Here is a 27,382-nt window from a genome sequence, read left to right as displayed (position 1 = left end):
AGTGGAGTCACACTCACATTAATACCTACAAAGGCTCGATCCTCTTCGGGTAAATTTAAGCCTTTACTGAATCACTATCTTTATCTCAGATTCAAAGTGTTAATCCAGTCATACATAAATTAATACGGAGCACCTTCAAACCAAAACATCACTCATAACATCATGTCGGCGCCGCCTATCATATCACATGCTGGACAGAGGCAAGATGACAAAGAACTTCTTTCTTTCTACCGAACCACACCGCACCACTGCACACAAGCATGCATCCTGTCATAGACAAGAGGCCCGGGCTCATGACATGTGGTGTCCCTCCAAAGCTGAGCGATTAATGTACTGTGGAGCATCACTCAAAGTACTTGGGGCAGATCCATCCACCCCAACTTCACCAGGGAGCAGCCGCCTGACGTCACACAACAATGGGAGCGCTCGTGGGAAAGTAGCGAGGGTGTGTCTGCGGAGTATTTGAATAAGGCTAGTGAAGGAAATGTTTAGATAGGTTTCCAAGAATTAAAGTGCTGTAAAAAAAAAAATGCATAATGACGTCTGTCACCTCCATGTGTCGTTTTTCCTCCTCCATCTCATTTATAATGCATGGATGCCGCACTGCTGAGGGTTGAAATCTGTGTACACCTGCCAAAGAGACATCATTTTGTTAAAGTCAGCCAAGTTTTCTGCTCACTTTTGGCATCAAGTTGGAAGTTTCAACTTGGAAATTTCCTACCTCCACATTATGGTGTTTACCATTTGAATTTGGAAGTTGGAGCTCCCCTTGTAGTTGTATTTACGACTCGGAAAGCTGGACGCACCTCACCAACCCAGACCTCAAAATCCAAAATGGCTGCTCTGCAAAATACCTGGTAATATGTCTTTATCTGCTGGTATTGCTAACACAGACTCACAATGAATAAACTTAGTCTGACTCACTTCAGTTTGTGCCAGCACACCTCCTCCATCACCTTCAGTGTTAAAAGCTGTTCATATTTTATAAAAGCGAACAGGCTTCAGGGCCGTGCCTTACATCTTTAGAAAGGAAACCAAAAGGAGTTTCTCTCGTTACACAGCGAGGTGAGCTTCAGTGCAACTCTGCTAAATGAAACATTGTGTACAGGTGAAGGGCTGTGTGAACAAACCAAAGGAAACCCAAGTGAACACCATTAAAAAAACACTTGGTTCAGTTATATTGCCAGTTGACTAATTAAACTAAATAAGCGCAACATTAATACTCTGCTGGCCACTGAGCAGTTCAGCGTTTCAGTGAAATATACTAAACCCGCTCTCGTTCACCTTCCATCACACATCTCTATCAAGTATCCGAAAGGTTTCATCAGTGAGGACTGAAAGTGTTTCTTGTAACAAGCCAGAAAGTCGAGACCACTCAAGTTACAAAAAAAAAACACATTTATTGTCTAGATATTTCAATCATTTTAGATTAGCTAGCATTAAGACCATTTAGTATTTCTCCTGATTAGACGTTTCTTTTCCATGTAAAAGACGTACAAAAACAGTTTGTTATTTCTAAAGCATGTCCTGTAAGAAAAAAAACATATATATACATTTTTACAAACATTCAACAGACAAAAAAAGATTTTAAAAAAAACAACCCAGAAAAAAAACTTAAGTCATGAAATTAATGAGTTTAAAATGGCTGAAACTGACCGACTCCTTCCTGCAACTGAAAATACAACTGCACCTTCACTAACCTTCTCTGTAAGATCATCTTGACAAATAATTCAATATTGCTTGTAATCTTAAATCTTGGTAAAATGTAAAGACCTCATGATACAAGACAATTTCACAAAATGTCCCACATTCAAGAAACTAAGCAGAAACAAATGACTGTTTAAAAAAAGGCAACTCTGTTTTGAAAACGTTTGTTTAGTGAATATGGTAGAGAGAACTTTTCAAGCTTGATTTACTTGTCGAGATGATCTTTTTGGAAGTACAGCTGGTTTCAAAGAGTTACAAAAGGCAGGGCCGAGGTGAATTTACAACAGTGGAGACATCAACCAAATGAATTGCATTAACACTGACAGCAGGGGCATGTCCAGACTTCAGCAGGACAATATGGAAAAGATTTGTAAATCTGATGCCTCATCCAGCTGACGAATGATCAACTCTTGATGTTTCTAGGTCAGGTCAGTCATAGTGTGAGTAAAGGTGGGGCTCATTCTGGCAACATGTGCAGCGGTGACACACTGCGGCTCACGTAAAGAGCACGAAGTTGGAAGAAATTTCAGTATGAAGGCTCATGTCGCTTGTGGAAAAATGTAGGTAGAGAAATGATGAGTGGAAACAAGTACACAAGACGAGGAGGATCAATAGATTTGAGAATTAATTCAATCTCTGAAAAATGTTTCCCTTCAGTTTTTCACTAATTGGTCTTTTAAGCAGGATCTTCAGACAAAGAGGAGAAATGACAACATTAAACCTTCTCAAACAACATTTAGAGTAAAATCTCTAAATTATTTTTTTATTATTTATGAATCGTTTAGTCTTTAAAATGTGAAAAACAATTGTGAAAAATGCTCTTCACAATTTCTTAGAGACCAAATTGATGTCTCCTTTTGTCCAACCAACAGTCTGATGCAGCAAATCCTCACATTTAGGACGCTGGAATCAGCAAATGTTTGACATTTTTTCTTGAAAAACAACTGGAACAATTAATCCATTATCGAAATAGTTGCCGATTAAATATAGGGAAGGCGATTCTGGAGAACGATAGACCAGATTGACTCATAATCGTTGCAGCTCTAAGGTACATAAATGTTGTTTGGTGGCATCTGAAATGGGTACAAATTATGGATACAAACTTTGCCTCATGACGATCAAACCAACCCGTCACTGGTATCAACGACAGCCTGATGCTAGATGAGTCAGCACGGCCTTCAGTATATTTAAAAACACACTGTGTGTGTGTATGTATTAAGCGTGTAGGTGGACAGCTTCCACCACAGTGCAGTTAGTGAGGATAGGACTTACTGTTAAGACAGAAAAGCTACTTTTCAGACAGTGTAGGCAGATCAGAACAGCAAGCTGAGGTTCTAAGGTCAGAGAGTGAGAGCTGGGAGATCAACAGTGAGCATTGTCTGTCTGAAACAAAATACAAAAGAAAATGTTCTGCATTCACTGTGTTGCTTCTCCTCCTCCGTTTCTGCATTATTTTGTCAGTACACGTTCTCCTCTCCCAGTCTCTTTACACATTGTCTATTCAAGACTCTCTGCCCCTGGTCGTGACACTGAATCAGTCCGTTTAAAAATCTGATGTTCGGTACAGTGTTCCTCAGAAGAGTTGGTTCCAGTAAAAACAACGCGGTGCCCCCCTTTGGTTCAGTCATTGTCTGGTCCCTGTAGCTGATCCCAGTGCAGTCACTAGCAGAAAGCAGTAGAGACACAAACATCCAAATAGCTCCTCTCCTTCCATTAACATCCAGCTGCTCCACTTAATTCCCAGCTGATGTGGAGTCAAAAGATCTGTGCATGTAAAATCAATGCAAGAAAAACAACGTCGTCATCCAGGTTGCTCTCGTCTGCGATTTCTGGCTCCATGTGAAAATCTCTAGAAACGTATCGGGTGTGTGGGAAAGAACAAATGTCCTCGCTTTCTTTCCATATTTTTAGTAGATGACCTCGTAAACAGTGGCCTTCTTGTCCCCTGAACCGGTGACGATGTACTTGTCGTCCACAGATATGTCACAGCTTAACACCGAGGATGATTCTTTAGACTGATGAGAAAGAAACAGGAGCAGAACAGAAAATAATCAGTAACACATAAAGAACAACTTCTAATGAAACTAAAAACAACACAGTACAGTTAAAAGATGTCTCTTATAGAATTTAATCTTGTCTGGTGCTCTTATTCCAATCAATACTGCTGAGTAGTTAATAAGACAAAAGCTTTCATAACCTGTTCAATAACGTCACAGAGGAACATGCTGATGCAGCACGTCAGACAGGATGTGTTACCACATTATTTCACTGCATGTTTGCAACTTCATGTGTCATCAAAACAGTAAATGCAGAGTAGAAAACACCCTTTTTGAGGACATGACAGTTTCATGGTATCCGGTGATTGATGCAATGCAGCGCCGGTGGAAATGCGGGTTGGCCCGTTAGAGCTGAAGCAGCAACTTCAGACGGGGCCATTTTATATTACGTTTATATATCGGATAATTAATGTAGTGCCCTGTTGTACCAACCTGGAATATACTGGCTCCATACGGTGTTCTCCATGCATTCAGCAAGTTGTCCTTTCCTGTGCTCACAAACCATTTCCCTGGGAAGAGAAAATATACAAAAACACAATAAGCAAAAAAGTAGGACAATGACATCATAAACAAGATGTGGCTGAACAGTGAAAAAAAAAGGAAAATCTTTTTGTAAAATGGAACAGACAAAACCAATTTTAAAAGTAAGATTTAACCTGAGTTGCATGTCATACCCTCCTCTCTCTCTCTTCCCTTGTTTCCTCTCTACCTCTATACTGTCATATCTAATAAAAGATGCGAAACAAAAAACACTAAGCAAGAACAAAGTCAAAGAAGCTTCACAACATATCTAAATAGCTCATTTTAAAAAAGAATGGTTTGACAGTAGACTACAAAACAAGGAGTGGAAAATGTGTTGTAGACAGCTTTTCACAAAGTTAATAAAGTTTCTCTTTACGCAACAACTCTCAAAATTGAGCGATTTTGTAAAGGAGTCTGGGGGCTTTATCCCCAGGAGACAAAGAAGTAGCCCGTATTGGTTGCTGTTCACTGTATTTGTAACATTTTGTCTTATTTCATAAGTTCAGTAAAAATGGTGAAAAAAGTTGAAACAGTGTGTTAAAAAAACAGCTGTTGGGAGGTAAGATGCACTTTAGACACAGCAACAGAAAACAAACTGACACTTTTTCCAAACGAAAGAAACAACTCAATGTTTTGCATTTACAGGAAGGCTCAAATGATTCAGAATTTGTCATAGCAGTTTTGCATAGTTTGTTTTGAGATTTGTAAGGGAGTCTGGGGATACTGCTGTTCAGTGATTAGTTGAAACAGCCACCTCCGAATGTGGTCCAAGTGATCGGATCTCAAATGCGTCCTCAATGCATCTTGAGGGTGCTCACACTTGTAGTTAGAGCTGTCCACTTGTGATCTGATCATTTGGGACGCGTAGATACAAAAATATGAACAGGACCTAAAAGGACTGAGATGAAGACGGCCAGTTGCTTACCACAGTAGGCAAACTGGAGGGAGAGTACACAGCTCTCATGTAGATGAAGCTGGTATTTGTCAGGCTTGGTGACATGAAGGACCTCAACGTTGCTGCTCTCCATTCCCACAGCGAGCCACTCTCCTGTTGGACAGTAGCCGAGAGAGAAGATCTGCGCAGAAGAGACGAGAAATTCAGCATTACTGGGGGATACTTCTTTTTATACAAAAACATTTAATGCCATTGAACTTTTCAAGGTCAGTCGATGAAACGCTATGTGCTGAAATGAGTGCGTACCTGTGATGTAAAGTCGTGCTGCTGCAGCTGCCGTCCCTCCCTCAGATCCCAGGAGCGCACGGTGTTATCGAGGCCTCCGGTCCACAGCTTGGTGCCGTCATTGGAGATGTCAATACAGCTGGCTCCATCTGTGTGGCCCTGGAACTGCCTGCAGGATACACACATACATTCTGAGTTAAATAAAGACAGAAATGTTTAAACAAAGACGCACTGAGTGTGCAGTTGGTATGCATCAGACAACCAAATGTGAGGAGCTTAAAGTTTTCTCATCAGCAGCCACTCTACTATAGTATTACTGCTAAATATTCTGCCTCTCAATGCTACAATTTTTAATCATAAAAAGGTCAAATCAGCAGAGTCTAGTATTTAAGGAAGGTCAACACTGTGGTGAACAGGTTGTAGCCACACAGGTCTCTCTTACCTAACGAGTGTCTGGTTGTGTAAATCCCAGACTGCGATGTTTCCGTCGCTGCAGCAAGAGAAGCAGACCTTGGAGTCCGGGCTGATGGCCAGAGCGTAGCATGCCGGTGCTGATGATGTTAACTCTGCCTTAATCCTGGGAGTGGGCGTGGCCAAATCCCAGATTGACAGCGTGCTCGCCTCGCCTCCCACAATCAGCGTCCGACCATCGGGAAGGAGACGACAAGAGCGGATGTAATTGTCCCGGTTCTGATGAGGCAGACACATAAAATACATTTCATGTTTTCATATGAACTATAGTCAGATTCGTATGGATGGATTATACCACACAAATCTCTAGAGTCTTTTCAGACATGCAGAAAAAAAATGCAAGACATTTCATACTTTATATCTGCCTCATCGCTTCACTCACCAAACAGTCGAGCTGTGACACCGGGCTCTTGTTTCCTGGGTGACTAATGTCCCAGACCTTCACGCAACCCTTCCCTCCTGTGTAAACGTGTCGGGTGGGGTTACTGATGGTAACGGCGCAAACCACCTCTCCGTGGTTCAGTGTGTTGATCTGACGGGCGTGGCGGGGAATCCCTGGGCCCACCAAAGCATCCGGAGGGAACGGTACCGGCTGCATCTGTCCGTCAGCCGCCACGTGAAAGGAGTAAGCACTGATGACACAAAGGAGGACGGGAGGAGGAGGTTAAACATGATAGCAAATGTGAAAGAGGACGAGGATAGAGATAAATAATGATACAAAAAAGCATTGTAATTTTTTTCAGAGGAGAGGGTTGTTTTTTTATGTCATAACAGTTTTGCCACAGGGCAAGTCAATCAGCCTTCACATATACAAGCAGGAACAGACACTTACGGTTTGCCGCCAGGGATTCCTGTCAGACTGGGAGGCATTCCAGGAACTCTCATGTGAGGATGAGGATCAAAACCGACCTGAAGGAGACAACAAAGACATTACATGAGCATAGAGCAGACAGACACCCATGGGCACTGGCAAAATGCACACAGGTCAATACTAACCTGTGGAACAGAACACAAACACTCATGAGCACAAAGCAAACAGACACTCTTGGGCACACACACACACACCCTCCACATCTGAATGACAAGTTTAAGAGTCAGCAAACAGACAGAGGCAGAACTGTCGGTTCTTGTGCTCCCTCCAATCCAACACACACGGCTGGTGAGTACACAACCTGAGTTTCTATCAAGTATTACACACACACACACACACACACACACACACACACACACACACACACACACACACACACACACACACAGCTGTGAGTCTACTAAACCTATTTAAACAGTGTAATGAACACTATGCAAATACAGCCCAAAGTGATGAGGCGATTGAACGTAATGCACACCAGCGTAGCCCACTGTATAAATACTATCACACAGACAAGAGAAATACAGCTGTGCAACTATTGACACTTTCCACACTCTGCAATATAAAATATACAGTGTTATGAAAAGTATTCACACCCCTTCACTTCATGAACTTTTAGTCTTTCAAAACACTGAATTACAGTGGATATAATTATGCTTTCTCAACATTGATCCACAGAAAAACAGTAAGTAAATTTTCTACAAATAGATTAAAGAAAAATAGCACATACAATTATTGACTTCATAAGAATTCACTGCTGCAGTCGTAACATTTCTTCGACGCTCCGTAATAATTTGGATGTAGATCACCTCTGTTTGTCTACAGTGTGACAAGAGATTTTAATTTAAACGCCTGGAGGGCAGAACTTATGCAACCATTGCTGCTGTTACTTTTCTGGTAAAAGATTCATTATGAAGACAACGGTTGAGTATGAATCAGGGAAGGATACTAAAAATTCTCCAACACACTGAATACCCTGAGTAGTATAAGGTCAATCATAAAAAAACATTAGAAAGAATATACTGTAGCACAGCTTTCAATCTGCCTGGGGAAGGTTACAGGGTTTCACGGCTGAGTAGTGAGCGCTGTGCATACAACAACCGTTGCCCAGGTGCCTCAGGGAGAACAGCAAAGAGGAAGCCACCGTTGAAAAACCTCATATGAAGGCAGCTTTTAAACTCACAATTACCATCAACTCCACAGAGCTTGTGAAGTTCTACAAAAAGACCGTTATAAAAACTGAAGCATCCGGATATGCAAACCTCATACTGGTCATTCAAAGCTGAAATTCCTGCCGAAGAAACCTCTACTAAATGTTCTCTGAATATTCTTGAGGGAGGTGAATACTTGAGAAATGAAAAAATATGTTCCATATCATATCATATTCTCACCCAGCTTAGATACTCTGTACTCATTTTCACTTTGATATTTCTGTTAATCACGGTCAAAAATGCCGAACTACATCCACTGTGATTCAGTTTTCTAACATAATAAAACATGAATAAGTCAAAGGCAAGTTTCAACTTTTTAAGCAAAATTATCAACAATAAGTAACATATTAATAGAAATTGAAATAACCATCTTACATCAGTAAACTGCGTATGTTTTTTGCAGAAGCTTTCTTTAGACAGCAGATAGACACACAGTCACTTTACCAAAACATGAGTCACCCTTTTCCACTCACCATGGGTGAACGGCCGTACGCAGCCACAGCGGCTGCGGCAGCAGCACTCATCTGAGGTGACATGTTGTGCAGTCCAGCAGCATAGGCCGCAGCCCCGGCAGCATTAGCCAGCTCACCGTTCATCCCTGCTGCGTGGGGTAACATACCAAATGCACCCGGGTATGGGCCTGGTACAGCCAGGGGGGTCCGCAGACCTGCAGCTGAGGAGGAGAGGGAAGGAAAAAGTGAGACAAATAAACAGCTGGAATCAGGTACAAAATCTATTAAGCATTTATGAATACAAGCTTTGATCTTACAGACTTATTACTTAACAGTCATCTAACATTACCAGTTACCCTTGATTAGAATTCTTTATTTGTCTGTGATGCAAAGTTAAGAAAAGAAAACAGATTTACTGGAGGTAAATCAAGTAAACTCTGCACAGGCATGAGGTATTTCCAAAGTAAAAGTGTGCTGTGAAATATTTGCAATTAATACTTAGAACAACGGTTCATTAGGAAGACCCACATAATTTATCCAAAGCCCCTGTGACACTTATTTGTGAGGTTCAATTTGACTGCAGGCAGTTTACACACAACTGATTGCCCTCTGGCACTAATTGGCATATTAAAATTATACCTTATAACCCAGTGTCTAAACAAACTCACCATGACATTGATAATATTAAAAATTGCTTTAAAATTTTTTATCAAAAACTATACGCTCAACCACAGGTAGATAACGACACAAAAATGGAAGATTTTTTGAAATCCTTGGACTTACCGGTTCTTTCTGAAACTCAAAATAATATATTAATGTCAGCGATAACAACAGAAGAAGTCAAAAACGCCATAACAAGACTGAAAACAAATAAATCCCCAGGTCCTGATGGATACACAGCACAATGGTACAAAACTCTAAGAGATGTATTGACGCCTATTTTGGTGAAAACATTTAATTGGATTTTGCAAACAAAAGAGACTCCAATTTCCTGGAGGGAAGCAACAATATCGGTTATTCCAAAACCAGGAAAAGATAAATCAGAATGCACTAATTACAGGCCAATTAGTGTATTAAACCTAGATTACAAGATGTTCACTTCTATCCTTGCTAAAAGATTTGACAAGATTCTACCACAGATCATACATTTGGATCAAACCGGCTTCATTCAAAGTAGACAAACTCAAGACAATATAAGACGCACACTACAGATCATTAGACATACCAACCAAAACAATCTCCAGGCTATGATAGCGAGCTTGGACGCAGAAAAAGCCTTCGATTCTGTGAGATGGACCTTCCTATTCAAGGTAATGGAAAAATTTGGCTTTAATGAGACAATAATACAAACAATAGAAACACTATACAAAAACCCATCAGCAAGGCTGAAGATTAATGGAGAACTCTCAGAATCATTTATACTTGAACGCTCAACGAGACAGGGATGCCCACTGAGTCCTCTTCTCTTTGCTATTTTTATCGAACCTTTAGCTCAAGGAATAAGACAAAACGAAGCAATTGAGGGGATAAAAATGGTAGATGACCAGAAACTGGCGTTATTTGCTGACGATGTATTAATATATCTGAGTAACCCAACACGATCCTTGCCAGCATTAATGACATGTTTAAATGAATATGGCTCTTTCTCAGGATACAAATTGAATGTTCAAAAAACACAGATCCTTAGTTTTGATTATAATCCCCCCCTTGATCTCCGTCAGAAATACCAGCTAAAATGGGATGAAAAATCTATAAAATATCTAGGAATTCATATTCCTAAAGATCTGTCAAGATTAGCCGAAATCAATTATAAACCTCTTATTAAGGAAATCAAGAAAGATATTCACAGATGGAGCCTGATACCATATCTAAGCCTCAGCTCACGCATCGAATCCATCAAGATGAACATACTGCCAAGGGTTCTATACCTTTTTCAGTCATTACCCTTAGAAGCACCAGAAAAACAATTTCAAGAATGGGACAGATTAATTTCTAGGTACATATGGGCTGGGAAAAAACCCAGGATACGATATAAGATACTCCAGCTTTCAAAAGAAAAAGGAGGACTAGCTCTTCCTATTCTAAAAGACTATTACAAGGCAGCCCAACTTAGGCCTTTAATTTGCTGGTGTACACCTAGTTACAAGGCCAGATGGAAAAGTATTGAACAAACAATGGGAAAAGGTTTTCCAGTCACTGCGTTGATCGGGGACCCATCACTACACAAACAACTTACTGATCAAGATAATCCATGGATCACCAATTCATTAAAGCTTCTGAGTGAAATATCAAAACAGTTCAACTTAAAAAAGACACTCGAAATCTTGAAATGGTTTGCTTATGACCCACAATTTACACCTAATCAACACGACCACAGATTCAAGGAATGGACCTCCTTAGGGCTTACAACATACCATTCACTAATAAGTAAAGGAACGGTTACAAGTTTCCAAGATCTTAAAGACAAATTTGGTTTACAGAACCAGGACCTATTCAGGTATATACAAATAAGAGACTATATTGGGAAAAAAATTATAAAAAATTATGAACCTGAAAATGATATTCTACAGGTATTTGTAAAAGCTTATAAAGATGAACCTTATAAGAAGATAATTTCAAAACTATACACAAGTCTTCAATCTTTCAACAAAGAAAATACATCTAATGTAAAATCAAGGTGGGAAACTGAAGGCAACACCATAATTTCTCTGGAGAACTGGAAGGAAATTTTTAAACAACAATGGAAAACAACAAATTCTCCGCTCTGGAGGGAATATGCATGGAAAAATGTCATTCGCTATTTCTGTACCCCATATCAAAAGAGATCATATTCCAATCAGATAGAATGTTGGAGATGTTGTGGAAGCGAAGAGGCGAATCACTATCATATATTCTGGTGTTGCCCTGTTGTGACCCCATTTTGGCTACGTGTACATCAAACACTAGAGACTGTGTTTTCAACAAAAATAACTTTTTGTTTCAATTTGCTATATCTGGTGGACTTACAGGAACTGGAATGGAGGAACAAAGATAAATATTTATTGAGAATATTACTGGTGGCTTGTAAGAAATCAATAACGAAGAAATGGCTGAAGAGGGAGGCACCTAGTGTAGATGAATGGATTGATACAGTGTACAGCATCTTTGTAATGGAAAGAATTACTTTTAATTTAAGAACACAAAATGAGGCATTTATAGATAATTGGCAAAAATGGAGTGCTTATGTTTCTACCATAAGACCGGATTTCAGGTAATTCCAGTCTGGACTATCAGAATACTTTTATGTACTTACTATTTTATTTATTTAACTTTTTTTTTCTTTCTCTCGAGTTCTACACTGGAGGTGTTAACCAGTCCCCTTGTATATGCTCTTGCTTTCTCCTTGATACTTCTGTACTCGTCCATAGGTCTTCATGTTGATTGTTTGACGGTTTGTCTGTTTACATGTAAAATCAAAAACCAATAAAAAGTAAATGACAAAAAAAAAAAAATTATACCTTATAATTAATTTAAACATTTTTGGACTTACTGGGTGGATGCGGTATTTCCATAGAGGGGGGTTTTGATAGACTGGGCCGGATTCCAGGAGTGGAGCTCGGACCAGGGGTGGAGTCACCTCGTGGTGTGGGTGTGCTTGACTTTAGCCCAGGTGTACCCGCCTTGTCTCGCTGCTGAGAGAGATATTTATAATCGGTAAAACATTTATTCACCCATGAATCGATCAGTCTACCTGGTCTTTCAAACTACATGCTAAAACAACTCAAACAATCATTACCAATGACATCTCTTTGGACTTGAGGGAGGAGGAGCTAGCTGATGATGCAGTCGAAGCTGGACTACAGGGGTCTTTCTTGAGAAGACGCGCTTTATCCATGCCATTTTCTCTTGGAGAGGGGAGAGGCGTGCCGCGAGGGGAGGCAGGATCCTGGTGGAAGAACAAGGATTCAGTTAACAAAATAATTGCACCATAGTGATGCCGACATTTTCCTGCACAGAGGATTCAATATGTTGTAGTTAACAAATTCTGAAACATACTGACCTCGTTCGAGACATCCACCACTAAATTATCATCACTTTTCTCCCCGTCGCTATCCTGCAAAGGAGGACAATCAGTTAGCACACCATTTAAGAAAGTCAATAGGAGAAACATTGTTTTTAACATTTGATGTGTGACTATGATGCGTCTGTATATACGAGGGTGAGCGATAGGCATAATACAATATAATGACTAAGTAAGAAAGAGGAGAACATTCTAGAAACTTGCATCTCTTTACTGTAATGCATCCCTTAAATCATGATATCACGATATTACAATATCCCAAATGTAATTTTTATGTGTAATATAACCACCTCTTCTAGGAACATTAAATGTGCCTGTGCAAATGACAAAATACTAATTCTAAATAATTTTCACACACTTTTGTCTATGTTGCACAAGCATTTCTTACATAGTGGCTGGAGTCCTTGTCCTCCATCTTGCGTTTCTTGGTGTCATTTGGAAACTCGGGTCCATTGCGTCTCTTATCTGAGTTCCGAAGACTTTCTGGCAGCAGTGAGTTACTCTGCAGATGAAGGCAAAGAGGAGGAGTAGAAGGACAGATCACAGTCGGATAGAGAGAGGGAGCAGAGATTAGTGAAATAAGATAAGGTAGCGTAGAGAGAAAAAAGAAAAGGGAGAGTTTGTAGGACAAAGAGGAAAAAAAAAACAAGAAAAAGTATTTGCAGAGGTGAGACAATGTTGCCTTTTACAGTTCATTCTGCATGAGCTCACTAAACCATCTGATCCATCTACCACTAATTACAGCAGCTATTCAGCTATGTGTAGAGCAGGTTAGAAAAACAGACCCTTATTTGCAGATAGGTTAATAGTTCACAGACGCATGAATTAAGCGGCACTAACACTTAAACGGCGACCTCTTTTCTCACTTGACCAAAGCCAGTCGCTGCCACACACACAAACACACGCCTCTGAAGTTGATGATTACATTAAGTGGCTCTCAAAATCTATCAGTGCTCCCTCTCCTGGCTCTGACAAGCTGCACTGGCTGCAGTTATGTGTGTGTGTGTGTGTGTCAGTGTGTGCGTGTGTACAATGTGTAATTGACTGTAAAAGCCTGTGTGTATGATCAAGTGTGTAACAGACTGTGTGTGTGTGTATTACTTGCCAAACACTCCTGCGTCCCAAGACTGCACGCGCATACACACATACACAAGCACACACACACATAGCACACACACACAGACACACACAGCTGCCCCCCTCTGGCCTCCTGACCAACGGATCCTATTGTTAATGGATTAAAGCTTCATGTTGAGTCCATTATAGTCTCAGCCTGTCAATGAAATGTGCATCCAACATACACAAACACACATGCGCGTGCACGCATCTAGCGGGTGAGCGCTTGGGCTTTGAGGGGGGAAAGGGTAAATGAAGGAGGAATAGCTAAGAGAGGAGGAGGAGGAGGAGGAGGAGGAGGAGGAGGGTGAGAAAAAAGGCGAAAGGGAGGGGATGAGATTAGAGGACAGAGAGGATGGAAGGAGGGTGTGAGAGTGTGGAGGAGAAGAAAGGGTGACAAGAGACGAGGGAGGGAAAGAGAGGGGCGAGAGGGGGTGAAAATCTGTATTCTGCCAAAGGCCCCTTCCTTCAAGCCCTCCCCTCTTCCTCCCTCCCTCCCACCTCCTCCCCCTTTTATTGAAAGGTTTTAGTGAGCTGAGCACAGGAGCACTGACCCGCAAAACATAAGCAATTTCCCCCCCTCCGTCTCTCCCCGGTTCGCTTTTAGCATGGTCTCTCTCCGTCTCTCACACACACACACACACACACACACACACAAGCTCAGTGTCATATGACTGCTGCCCCCCCCTCCCCTCCCCTCCCCTCCCTTTCCCAAGCCCTCCCCTCTCAGTGGTGGTGATATTAAACACAATGAGAGTCTTTAAGCGCGGGATCAGGGGCGGCGGGAGAGGGGGGGGGAGAAGGGGGTAATCTGCTCACTGAGGTGTTAAATAGGCACAACAATGCAGGCTAGGGCTGGAGGAGTGTGTGTGTGTTTGCGAGTGTGTGTGCGTGTGACCATGCTAAAAAGCTCATTTGGAGGAGAAAAGAAACCCAACAGTTCAGAGCAGATCTGGGGCAGAACTAAACAGGCAGGCCAAAACTCTACCCGAGAGAGATCCCCACACACACATAAACACACACACACACACACACACACACACACACACACACACACACACACTCTTTGAAACTGACAGTCAAAAATATAGAACTGACGGATGAAAGCTATTTGGGTGTGAAACAGAGGTAAAAACAGCATGGGGCTTTTATGCATAATGACACGGTGAGGTGAACTTCATTGATCCCTGAGGGGAAATTGGGTCGCTGCAGCAGCAAAAAATAGGATAACAAAAGGAATGCTGCTAAAATGGAGAAAAATTTGGCTGCTCTAGCAACAGCCTGTGATATAAATATAAGTTCAAAGTCTGGGATGAAAGTGCCGTGACTTTTGAGATACTGTATTTTCAATAAAATACACTATATGAGCGATAATGCAATGGTTGGTGTCTATATCACTGAAGGGTTTTAAAGGGATATTTAGTTTTTAGTGTTTTTTCCCCACAAAACCAGGGGTAGATTATTTCTTAAGCCAAAAGAAAACAATTAGATCATCACTTGGAAAGTCTGCGGATATGTAAACTAAATATAGTTTACTTGGAGCAAACAGTTTAAATTTGTTTTTCCATCAGCTTGAGTAGAGCTTAGTGATCCTACGGACTGAGCTGAGACACACTAATCTCACTCAACCTGCATGCAAATTGCATCTAAGAACAAAGTTAAATTCCCCCAAACCGAACTTTCCCTTTTAGAGACATGAAAATTAACCGAGTGGTTTGTCAGAACAGTAAACAATGCTGTGGAAAGAGGAAGTACTCACTGTGCCTGGCTCTCGATCTATTGCCATTGGAAATGCGTACATGTGGTTGAGGTCAAAGGGTTGGGTGTTCAGCAGAGCAGAAAACAAAAAATAAGACAGGAAGGAAAATGAGTTAGACTTGTTAAATCTACATTTCATGCATTTATAACCCAAAGAAAGGAGTCCAAACTACGTTTTTCCACATTAAAAAAAAAAAAAAAAAGCAAGGTAAAATGGTTATTCACACACTTTAAAGCCAGCCAACTAAATAACGATGACTTCTTTCTCTACTTCAAGTGGTGTGTCTGGTGGTAGAAGGTGTGTTTGTTCACCTCTCAGGTGATCAGGTCCAGCAGGATGCGAGTCTGCTCCGGACATGTGGGGCTTCTTATCGCCACCATCTTTTCCAGATAGATGGGGAGGAAGGGCACCAAGTGCTCCTGATAGAGCCAGGAGACCGGCTGAACCACCAAGCTGGGAGGGGTGAAGGCCGGCAGGGTGAGGGGTGAGGGGCACTGGGGCACCGCCGTGGTTATGGGATAGATGTTGCTGCTCGAGAGAGGGAGAGAGAAAAGACAGAACGAGGTGATTAGTTGGGCGAGAGAGAAGGCGTGGAACATTCAGGGATGCTACACACAGTTGTGTTGCTTGAGGTAGGCCTCAAGCTGGAAATACATTGTTTGGAGCTTGCTGCTAGCCTTATTCATCACGCCAAAATGTTTAGAGATGAGATGTTGAGGTCACTGCATGTGGCCAAAAGATTGACACCTGACACCAAAAACTCAAGTGTCAGTGAATGAAGCAGAGCCATCAATAGGCAGAAATCAATAGCACTCTGTAACCTGATCAATAGAGATTTCTGGTCCTATTGAAGTCTTCAACAGATGGGACAGTTTCTTCAGTGTCTGGGTTTACACCACCTCAACAAGCTGCTGCAGTCCACAAGGAGGTGAACACATCCTCTCCCCCTACACACCGCCTTACACACACCACCCTCCTCCCTCTGGGGTCAAACACTGAACAATACTGACAGCTGGGATCACAGCCCAGAGCCTGAGGATGTGGTGGTAGAAGAAGGGGGGAGGGAGATGGGGAGGAAAAAAGAGGAATGACTGAGAAGTGGGGGGAAGAGAGCTGAGAGCCCCAGCTGCTGCCTGCACTGTCAGGTCTTGTGAGGGAGTGAGGCGGCTGAGGAGCGAGGGGAGAAGAGAGAGGGTCAGAGAGAGAGAGAGAGGGAGAGAGAGAAAGAGAGGGAGGGAGAGAGAGTTTGGCTGGCAGCCCTGCTCTCTCTTTCACACCAAATCAGGCGCTCGTCTGAGCGTAAAATGCCTTTGTGTTCCAAAACATCATTATTGCCTCCTCAGACAGTAGCCGCGGGAATCCAAGCTCACTGATTCGCCACCGGGAGGGGAGGAGGAAGGAGAGGAGAAGGGAGGGGGCACAGGAGGCGACTCGGCAGGGGTGGAAGGAGTGCTGAAGGTCAAACCGACTTTTATCTCACCTAATTGACGAACCCACTCCCCCTCTCCTGAGCCCCCGCCTACTCTTTTCCTCTCTATCCATCCTTCACTCTCTGCGTCCTGCCCCGGTGAATGAAAGCAAAAGAACGAAACAGTCTTTTAGCCTTAGCCTCAACCTCGCACACACACAGACACACACTCAATTTCCCCGAGTTGGCTCGCCTGCCAAACAATCAAACATAAACACACCCACACGTCACACTTGATCACACTAACATGCATACACAGAGTCTAGATAAACAAGGCAGGCACACACACCCTCACTCAACCATCCTTCCCCTGCCTGTTGTTTTCTGGGGATAACAGAAATGTGCGCTCTGCTACACCCAGACGCACACACAAACAGATGCAAAAAAACACACACACATGGATACACAAACAGGACCCCTGATGGGAGTAAATGGAGGGGAAGTATTGGTGGAGGCAAGGGGAGCCCAGTTTGTCATGGGATGTTAGTGTGAGCCGGTGTGTATGCATGTATGTGTGTGTGTGTGTGTGTTGTGTGTCTGTGTGTGTGCGCAGAGGCAGCACGCTTCATTACACTCATTTAACTCACAAACGGGGTGAATGACAGGCTGGCGTGGGAGACGGGAGGAGAGGGGAAGAGGGGAGTGTAAGGGCAACGCCGTGACCCCCCCTTTTACAAACACTGAAATCCTGCAATTAAGACTCAAACCGCAACTGCCAAATCCACCTCTCCCCCCCCCACCCATCACACACACACACACACAGACCCCCATCAGTCCACGCCAACTAACAAGCCCACCTCACATTTAACTCTCCAAACCCACGGCCCACTCTTTGCTAAGCTAAAGCTATAAAGACCCCCCCCCCCACCCGTAACCCTTTTTTCCCACATTCCCCTTCAACTCAACCCCCTGGCCTCACCTCCCACCCGTCAAGCCCCTATGGCTCCTATAAAGCAGAGTATCCTTAACTACCTTCCGTCCCACCGAAAAAATCATCAACACTCACCGACTCAGACTCGCTTTTTCCTTAAACATCACACAGCTGAACTGCAAGAAAAAAGTTTATGTTTTTGCAGCTTCTTTTCACACTCTCCGTGCCAATCCCTTTTCAGCTCAAGTCTGAATAGCTGGCCATGCCCCATTCATCATAGGCTGACGACATCTTTTCAACAATGACCTCCCATCACATTTCTCCCACCGATTCATATCCTCCATTCTCTACTCGTTCACCATGACAAAAATGTGCTCTATCAATCAATCAATCCATTTCTAGAACCACACTCCAAAAAAGCAGAAACTCACCCTTGGATTTAATTTTATTTCATTTATTTCTTTTCTTTTCATTTTCCTACCAACTCATTCATACGCCCGATATGCACGTATGCCTGTGACCTTGAGAAACATTGCGAGTTTCTATAAATTCAATGTAAAAGTATTTGTGTAAGTGTATTATCTATAACACCTGTACCACCGACAAGCTTTAGAAGAGATTCTGAAGGTTTCAAGTGAAATCCAGCAAAAGATCTTTTAAGATGTATCGATAATGAGAAATAAATGTTATTTGTAGCCCTACCGGATAAATAACTAGACTTGTCTTTCTTTCAGCAATATATTCATTACCAAAGGTAGGAATCCCATATGATTCAAAAACACTGGCCAAGATATAACGACAGTATCATGATAGACACGGTATCTAACCGAAGGATACGATATAGCCCTAAAAATGCATGGTATATTTCAGAGTATCTTAACAGTATCAGGCAAAAATCATCTGAGGGGTTTAAATTACACTATTTCTACACACACAAAATACATAGAAATTTGATTTAAAGAGTAAGTAAAGGAATACACACTGTGGGTGGAAGACCTGGCAGTCCACGTACCCCAATGACCGCATTGAGCTCTGCCATTGTCACCTGTTTTGCTCGCTCCACAGCTTGGACCACCTGTTGTTGATGCTGCAACACACACAAACAAACACAATGCTGCTAAAGACCAAGAGTAAAAGGGCTGATTTAAGCTAACGGAGACAACTAGAGTGTATAAATGGCATAAAGACAAACAAAGTCTGTGGCTCAAAGTCAGACGTACTTACCTCCTGTGAGAGGAAGGGAATGACTTGTGCACAGATGGTGTTTAGTCTCTTGGCAATCTCGGTCTGATGGAGGAAGAGACACACAGAGACAGAAAGAGACTTAATTGTTAATAACATAATTACATTCATTTAGAAAAGACAGCTGTTCAGTAACACCAATAAAGTAATACAAGCGCGCGCACACACACACACACACACACACACACGCTGGTAAACACCAGCTCCAAAGCAAGCCAACAATCACACACACACACACTGAAACCCCCACCAGTCTATAATACAATAACTATACCCATCCAGTTCCCTCTACACACAGATCCAGTGGGCCATTTTCAGCAAACACACACACACACAGTACAATGAGATTTTTCTTTCTAATCATCAGTGTGAGCTCAAGTTTCTCTCTTGCCTGTTGTATTTCTTTTGCTCTCTCTTATCCTCTGTGCTCTTGTCCCTCTTCCCATCAGCACTTCAACATAATCTCATCAGCTACTAACTTCATTTGCTCTCCCCCAGTATCCATGCCAACACATCCGCCTGCCCCCCAAACCCCCGGAGGTGGCAACAATCGGCTGAAACCAGATACCCCCACAGTGGCACCAAATCAGATAAGGGGACTCATATTACATATCATCCAATCAAATTGATACGAAGAAGGCCAGGGTGAAGAGGGAATTGGAGGAGCCATGAAACGTGGTAATGGCTCATCAGACACACACATCCCACATAAATAGATACACAGCACAGACGCACACACACAAAACCTAGATAAAGTTGGATGATCTTTTTTGACACTTGGGTTTATGGAAACTTCTCAAAACTCTTTAAACAAGACCAAAACACAGTCGTCAGCTAAAAGGACATTTGTTATCCGACAGCACAGATAGACCATCTGTTACTTACTGGACTTCACCTGGTGTAGAAATAACTGGTCACTGTGGTAAGTTTCCCCCTTTTAAAGTACTTCCTCTTACCAAGAGACTTTCGAGATGTGAATTGCTCAAACTTCCTACCCACAATGTGTCAGTGTCTTTCCACAATCAGCTTCAATTCCCTTCTCATTTAAATGTCAACAAGACTAGACAATCAGTCTATAGTCTTGTTAGCTGCTTAGTTAAACTAATTTGACAAGACTTGAATATTGGACCAGATGATGATACTAGATGAAAAGTCAGGTGATTAAATCTGTTACAATTCATCCTGAGGGAAACGAGAATGTCCGTCCCAAATTTCATGGTAATCCATCCGATGTTGTCGAGGTATTTTTTTCTCAAAACTACAACATCAACCTCACGGTAACAGGAAAAGTAAGGCAACTACCAAAGCCTGCATTGTTCATCTGCTGGTAACCATGAATGTCTGTACAAACTTTAATCTTAACAAGATGAGATACGTGACGGACCGACAGACACTGCCATCCCTAAAACCATGCCACTAGCGCTATGTATGATTTTGTGGCTACGCCATCGCTAGCTGTAGCATTGCTGTCCTCAATGGACCTCTGTCACACACACACACTCCCTATTAGCTTGTTAAACAACTGACCCTGGTTCAGCCAATTATGTACTTGGATGAGCTAAATAAAGTACTAGCCTATTTAGGTTAGAGCAAAACAAGTCACCACTTCACCTGAAACATACCTTGGGTAGAACTGAAATGAAAAAAACGAGGGCTACATTTCTATATCAAGCCTCACGTGCTGTTGGTGATGTGCCTGATGTACTCATTACCACAGCTTCCTTGCAAAACATTTGAATGAGAGATGTAAAAACTCACAGTCAGTCCTATAGTAACCTATACCCTGATCAGCTTGGGAGACTTCCGCATACTGTAACTCAATCTCATTATGTTCAACTTCTTAAATGCCTAGAAAGCTGTAAATAAAGAGCTATTTCAGGCAGTCTGAGTCTATACCTGCAATTCTTTTCTCAGAATCCTGAGTCTATAATTAGCATTGTATGAAAGCTCAATGATTAGGCTGTCTGAGTATAGTCTGACTTACTGCCATCAGGTCAGCTCAGCTCAGCTAATCTAACGAAGCTAATTGATAAAACTAACAAGGATCAAACAGACGAGACCACAAATACCTGAAGGTGCAATCCCTAAGAGAGGCATCGTTACAAATCAAGACAAGAACATTTAACTTTGAGTGGAAACAGACATGGGCTGTTGTTGGTGCCGCTGTCACAAGGGCAACTGGATCATTTCTATGTTCCTTAGCGATTCAATTACCAACAAATCAGTGAGATAATTCATTAATTTGGTCCATAACGTGAGACGTGAAAGCAGATAGAAAATAGAAAAGCACTCAATAAAGCGGATTTGGATTTGGAACCTCATCAAATTGTATAAACTCATAGACACCAGCCACCTAAATATGCCTGATTTTTTCAAGATCCTTACATTATTACCCGAGTAATTAACGAAAATGTCAGAAATACGCAATATCTTGCAATTTTGAAGAAAGTGACAAACAAATGCAATCCTCTATCTGGATCCACACCAACTTTTGTGTAATCCTGTGGAAAAAACAACTAACAAACCAATCAACCACAGGACGCGGCAAAAACATAGTCTCCTTGGCAGAGGTAATGATGCCAGGCTGCCAGCCTGACTCGATTACCAGTCAGCCTTCATTTTCTTGGGAGATTTTCTGCCCAGCGGCAGACAAAATTGCATATTGAAAGCAAGGTTTATAGGGAGCCAATCTGAGCACTGACAATGTCATTATTTTCTAGCTATTCAATTGTGCAAGCAGCATTTATGTCAAAATGAAAAGTTAAAGCAAAGAACTTGTCTATTGCCTGTTTAAAACTGAGGTTATGAAAAGTCACAACTCATGTGTCCTAGCATTTGAAAAATTTTCATATCAGCAGCTGGATAACAACAGTGGAGAAACACTATGGTTCACCATCCACAATTTGATAATTGAGGGGGTAAACAAAAGTTGAGGATACAGAGAGAAGACACAAGTGTACACACACAATGTGAGAACAGAAAACAGACTTCCCATTACACATATAATTGGAGTATTACAGCCACACACACACACACACACACACACACACACACCTTCCCAGCAGGAGGTGGGTCCTCTGTATCCCCCGTACCCCCTGCCCATAGAAGCTTGTTGCTCTGACAACTGCAGCCCCAAGCTAATGACCTCCCCTGGAGCTTTAGTGTGTGTGTGTGTGTGTTGGTGTGTGTGTTTATGTGTGTGTGGACAATAGGAAGAGATGCATCTCCCTCACAATGAAAGAACAGTAGCTTCACATGGACATAAAACGAAAGAGGAGCCAAGAAGAAAAGAAACGAGGGTGGGGGTGCAGCACAAGGGAGAAGAAATTCCATACTTTTAAATAGAGACTGAGGCAGGCAGAAAGAAAGGGAGAGAGAACTTGGGGTGTAAAAGGGGGACAATAACACAAGATGAGAAAGAACATTAGAAAAATAATGGGAGGGAGTGTGAGAGAGTCAAGGAAGCATCCCCACTCCTCAGTGAAGCAGCCAGGCCAATCCACCTCCAATTTCCTCTGGTCTGACTGGTCGATAGCTGTGGTAATTACTGGTAAACGCTGTGAGCCATGCACCACTCCTGTGGGGAAATGTGTGTTTGTGTGCATGAGAAAGAGAGTGAGAGTTTTCCCTCCTCATCCGTGTGTCTACACAGTACGTTTGCCTTTTAATGCGTCTGTGTATGTACTCGTGCATAAACATGTTTGACTTTCTTTGTGGGTGTGTACATTACTCCACATGTGCTCAATTGTCCCTGTCATCCCGTGTTTGCATTGATTATTTATGACTGTATATAAATGTTCTTGCCTTAAAGTACAACAGGTAAGTGTGCTTTCTATATTTCCTGTTTGCACACTTGTGCGCCTGCCCTACTAAAGTGTGTGGTGTTGTGTTTATGCCTCTCTGCTTCTAAAAGGGGGAGCTCCACTGTGTCTCCTCTGCCGGCCTCACCGTGATCGATTCCTCTGCCCTCCCCAGCCCTGCCCCTCTAATGTAATAAAGCAGGCCGCTCCCCTAGACAGCACCAATCAATCTACAGAGCCATTCATCCTGCCTCTGGGCTCAGGCGGCCGGCCCTAACTGGGGAAATGGAGACAGAGTCCCATCGATCACGAATAAACACACATCCACACACACAGGCATACAGTAAAACACACACACACACACACAAATGAATGAGCGCACATTTGCGCGCACACAAGGACACGTCAACAGGCACACACACCAAATACATCAAAAACCCTGCCACGAGAGGGGGGGGGGGGGAGACAAACAGGAAGAGAGTAGATAAGAGGCAGACAGATAAGCATCCGTACCTGTTTGTGCATTTCGATGTTGAGGCCATAAGACATCTCATAGTACTGCGAAGGACAGAGTCAGATGATGGTTAGATTAGTGAGAGGAATTCTGAACCTTTGAAATAAAACGACTAAGAGAATATGTGCAACCTTAGAGATGAGTGTTTTATTCTCGCAGAGTTTTAAAAGTCCAAGCATACGAATCAAATGCTTTTTTCATCAGTGTAGGCGTACGAGAGACGCATGTTTGCAAACAATTCAGGAGAGCATTATTGTCTACTTTGTTTGTGACTAAACCTCATTTGACCGCTGTTTCTTTCAGGTAAAATGGCTTTATAAAATGTTTCACCTTCGAAAGAAGAGATTAACACAGAACCTCGTCCGTTAAATCAAGCGAAATGATAAAAAACAGGAGCTCAGCTAAATCAAAATGAAAAATCTGCCTACTCACAAACTGCAAAGTCGCAGCACAGCCTAATCTGACTCTCTAATCACCTTCATTAGCATATCTGAGTGAGAAAACTCTGTCCAACTGCACGCAATAAAACAGGTGTTACTTTCATTCTGCCCGGCAGTTTTTCGATACGCCTCTTCTCTTTCGTTCGGATAGAGTGTTTACATCAGTCTTCGGAAAGAGGAATGTTCAAGTGAGGACACAGCATCTCACTCAAGGACACTTCAGCGGGGCAAAAGCCCCACTATATATTGTGGGGAGAATAAACTGAGCGTCACACGGATCTCACCATGACATAGTGTCTCTGCATCTCCGTCTTTTCACTGGCCAGCTTCTCGCACTCCATCTTGAGACTGAAAAACACAACAATACACAAACTTAAAACTCTTCCCACAATTTTGAATATACATACAGTATCATCAGGTCTAGTGGATGTATTTAGTTGTCTTGACTGTGATGTTACGGGACAGAGAAGTTTCGCTGCTGATCAATGAATATCAGCAAATATTTTGGGCATAAACCGATGAGTGACTGTCTCCGCTCTGTCTAAACAGTGCAGGAAACGGAGCTGGTGTTCAAGATGATGAAAGTGACAAGGAGGAGAGGATTCTTCCTGTCATAACTGTCTTCACATTCATGAATCAGGGTGTGAATCAGAAACAAAGCATCCTGTTTGTAGGTCAGTAGCGCTTCGTCTGTTGTGGCCAACCCTCCCGACAATACAAATAAGTAGATGTATATACGCACCGAGCAAAGAAAAACACAACTGCGCACACACCGAGGCAGTCTCTTCCTAACATATGACTATACACACATACACAGGGGAAAATAAGGAGTGATTTATGAAACCCTGAGCCCACACGCCACCCTCTGGCTCTCACCCATCACCAAGACTTAGACCTACCGCAGTGTAAGCACTGGGTCTGCTGCATATGTGAGCATGAGTGTATGTGAACCTAATCCAGGTTTATGGGTTAGTATGAGGCCAGAGTTGGGGTTTTGTTCATTATGGTAAGGGGGGATGACTGTGGTTAGGGGTGAGGTTTAGTGTTAAAAGGGGCGGATGACAATGAGAAAATCGGCCATAATGACACACAGGAGCCTTCAATGTGAATTGTGAATGTGTGTGTTTGTATTATCCACCTGTGGTACTGTGCTTGAAGAAACTGGAACTCCTCCTTGATGCGGTCCAGTGACTCTGGGATGGTGAACTTGAAGGGCTGGCCTGGAGCCTGGTGGGGCGCCTGACACACACACACACACACACACACACACACACACACACACAAACCAGACAGGATTTTTAATATCATAGTGGCTCATTATGTGGGTATATGCATCTGATCCTCTCCGGGCTCACATGTAATGTCAACAACTTTTAATTATTAGCCTTTATTAAACAAACAATATTATCAATCCCACTCTGCTTCTCAGGGCAGCTGCTGAGCCCAATTAACAAGAAGAAAGAGCCTGATTTAAACATGTGCTTAGCCTGAAGGCTGTTAAAAGGTGCACTATGTAGTTTTGGGACAGAAATTTTAATTACTAGAGAAAGATCTTCACTGACTGATTATTTTATAACTAAACAAACTCTTTTCACGACCGAATAAACAAACTGCCCTTAAGAGGACAACGCAATTTCATACTGTTTTGTTTATATGTGGCGGACCCTGCCACCTTTCTAGCTTCAAACAGTGTTCCGGGACCTTATTTTACAGCTCTGTCTGTCCAGTTATGGAAAAGATGGTTTGTATTATTACCTCATCAATATAGTAAACATTGAAACTCAGATTTTTTTTAAAATGTATTCTCCAAAAACGACATAGTGCCCCTTTAGACAAACAGGGGCTTCTCAGGGGCAGATGCTGAGACCAATTAAGACGAATAAAGAGCTTGATTTAAACATGTGCTCAGCCTGAGGGGCTGTTATAACTAAAACAACAAGAGGTGCCGGCTAAACAAAGAGGTAATGTTATCTCTCTGGCTGCGGACACCAGGTTACAGCCAGGTGAACAAGTGTTAAAGCAGGAAGGAGGGGAGGGGGGGGGGAGAAGTCTTACCGGGTGTCGCCCCTGGGGAAACATCGTTATCTCCGGGAGGAAGTGACCGCTTCCGTCTTTAAAAGCTCCGGTTAGAGGGATCAAATGAGGGTACGGTGAGGATGTGAAGGGGTGGGGGGGAGGCTCCGGATCACGGAGACGACTCCATCAGCCGTGAGGACCCGCCGTCGTTTTAATTTGAGTCCCCGCTCCTCTCGGCCGTCGTCTCTCCCTCCGCTCCACCGGCAGCGCGGCCGTAAATCAACCGGAAAAACACGGGAAGCGGCTCATTAGCTGGCGGCAGCTAAGAGAGGGGGGAGGAGGGTAAGAACCAGGTGAGAAATGAGAGGAAGAAGAAGAAGAAGAAAAAAAAAAGGCTGGAGCCACTTCAATCACTCCCCAGCGTTTGTTTTGTGTAGAATCCGACGTATTCCGAGCGGAACCACGCGAACAGGAGCGAATTCAAGCCCGGCGAGACGGTCGGCGGCCCGGTCCGGTCCGAGCATCAGAAACAAATCCACACAAGTTAATTGCAGTGAAGAGTTTCCCCACTTGACTCGCCGCGGTCCCGAGCTGGCGGTCGTCAACAGTCCGTCAAGAGCTTTGAAATATTTACTTCCCCGCCGAGTTTGGATGCAAAAGCTGGAGTCCAAAATAGATTTCGCGAAGAAAAAAAAAGAGGAAAGATGTTGTTAGTTTTGATAGCAACAACTCCCACAGCTGCGGCGACGCGTCCGCCGTCCAGCTCCGCTTTACCTCAATGGCAACTTTCTCACGCGGTTTCACGCTCCCAGCTAACCGAAACTGAAGGCCGGCCCACAAAGCCGTCCGCGGACCAATCAGAGCCGCCGCTCCACGTGGGGATACTAATGTAGCTCACGCGGTCGACCAATAGCCGCCCTGAAAACCGCCTCGAGTCCGTTGACCCGGTTGAGCTACGCGGCTTCTGGCCAATCAGGGAGCAGCAAGGAAGCTACCATTCCGGAGGCGCGCAGGGGCGGGCTGTGCGGTCGGGTGAAGGCAAGTCTCGCCTGTCAATCAAAGTAACGTGGGGCTCAGCGGGAGCTGGGGGGAGGGGGGGTTAAAAGATGTGCGCGTGCACGTACGCACACACACGTGGTCACGCACATGAACGCAAATACACAAACGAATCAGCCCCTCACACAAATGCTGTGTTTCTTAGCTGCTGTGAACCTTCCTAACAAGTGTCATGGCAAATCAACACCAAATGTGTGCTCTTCTCTGTGTCTGTGTAATAATACCATACAGCGTGCAAAGTTATTTAGTAGGACTTGAACTTACTTTGTGTACCACAGGAATCTAACAGTTTATGTTTTCATAAGCCACGGAGATAGCTAAGGAATAGGAGTCCAGGGACAAACCCCAAACCGCAACTTTAAAGTCGTATTGTGAGGTCCCGTTACCAGTTACATCACTTCTTCAAAACTGTTTATTGCTCCGAGTGTGAATAGTGTTTCCATGCAAAGAAAAAAAGGAAACTTGCCAGGGGAAATCCTGATTTGTAGCAGGCTCATAAAATTCACAGAACGGCGTGTTATCATCCAAGCACACAAAACCCAGACAGAAACAATTGAAAGGAACAGGTC

General features: G+C 43.0%; 1 protein-coding gene across 2 annotated transcripts; it reads right to left on the bottom strand.

The window, feature by feature from the left end:
* Nucleotides 1-1,380: 1,380 nt before the first annotated feature.
* On the bottom strand, nt 1,381-26,499 carry LOC140996103 (transducin-like enhancer protein 1). 2 transcript variants are annotated; one of them, XM_073466354.1, is made up of 20 exons: nt 25,797-26,499; nt 24,880-24,980; nt 24,026-24,089; nt 23,301-23,345; nt 18,970-19,032; nt 18,728-18,832; nt 15,718-15,934; nt 15,407-15,423; nt 12,920-13,033; nt 12,511-12,564; nt 12,247-12,396; nt 12,001-12,142; nt 8,493-8,692; nt 6,770-6,846; nt 6,320-6,569; nt 5,909-6,156; nt 5,488-5,635; nt 5,212-5,362; nt 4,197-4,273; nt 1,381-3,722 (listed from the first exon to the last, which is right to left on the bottom strand). In XM_073466354.1, exons 1-20 carry the CDS (start codon nt 25,818-25,820, stop codon nt 3,615-3,617), a joined length of 2,355 nt encoding a protein of 784 aa, XP_073322455.1. In that variant the 5' UTR covers nt 25,821-26,499; the 3' UTR covers nt 1,381-3,614. The 2 variants fall into 2 exon arrangements, with proteins under 2 accessions (XP_073322455.1, XP_073322456.1); XM_073466355.1 differs by having other exon boundaries at nt 12,001-12,139.
* Between the last annotated feature and the right edge of the window lie 883 nt (nt 26,500-27,382).

Source organism: Pagrus major, chromosome 5, assembly GCF_040436345.1.
Source record: "Pagrus major chromosome 5, Pma_NU_1.0".
Taxonomy (NCBI): Eukaryota; Metazoa; Chordata; class Actinopteri; order Spariformes; family Sparidae; genus Pagrus; species Pagrus major.
Note: the sequence above shows the minus strand (reverse complement) of the source record. Positions and strands in the feature narration are given on the sequence as shown.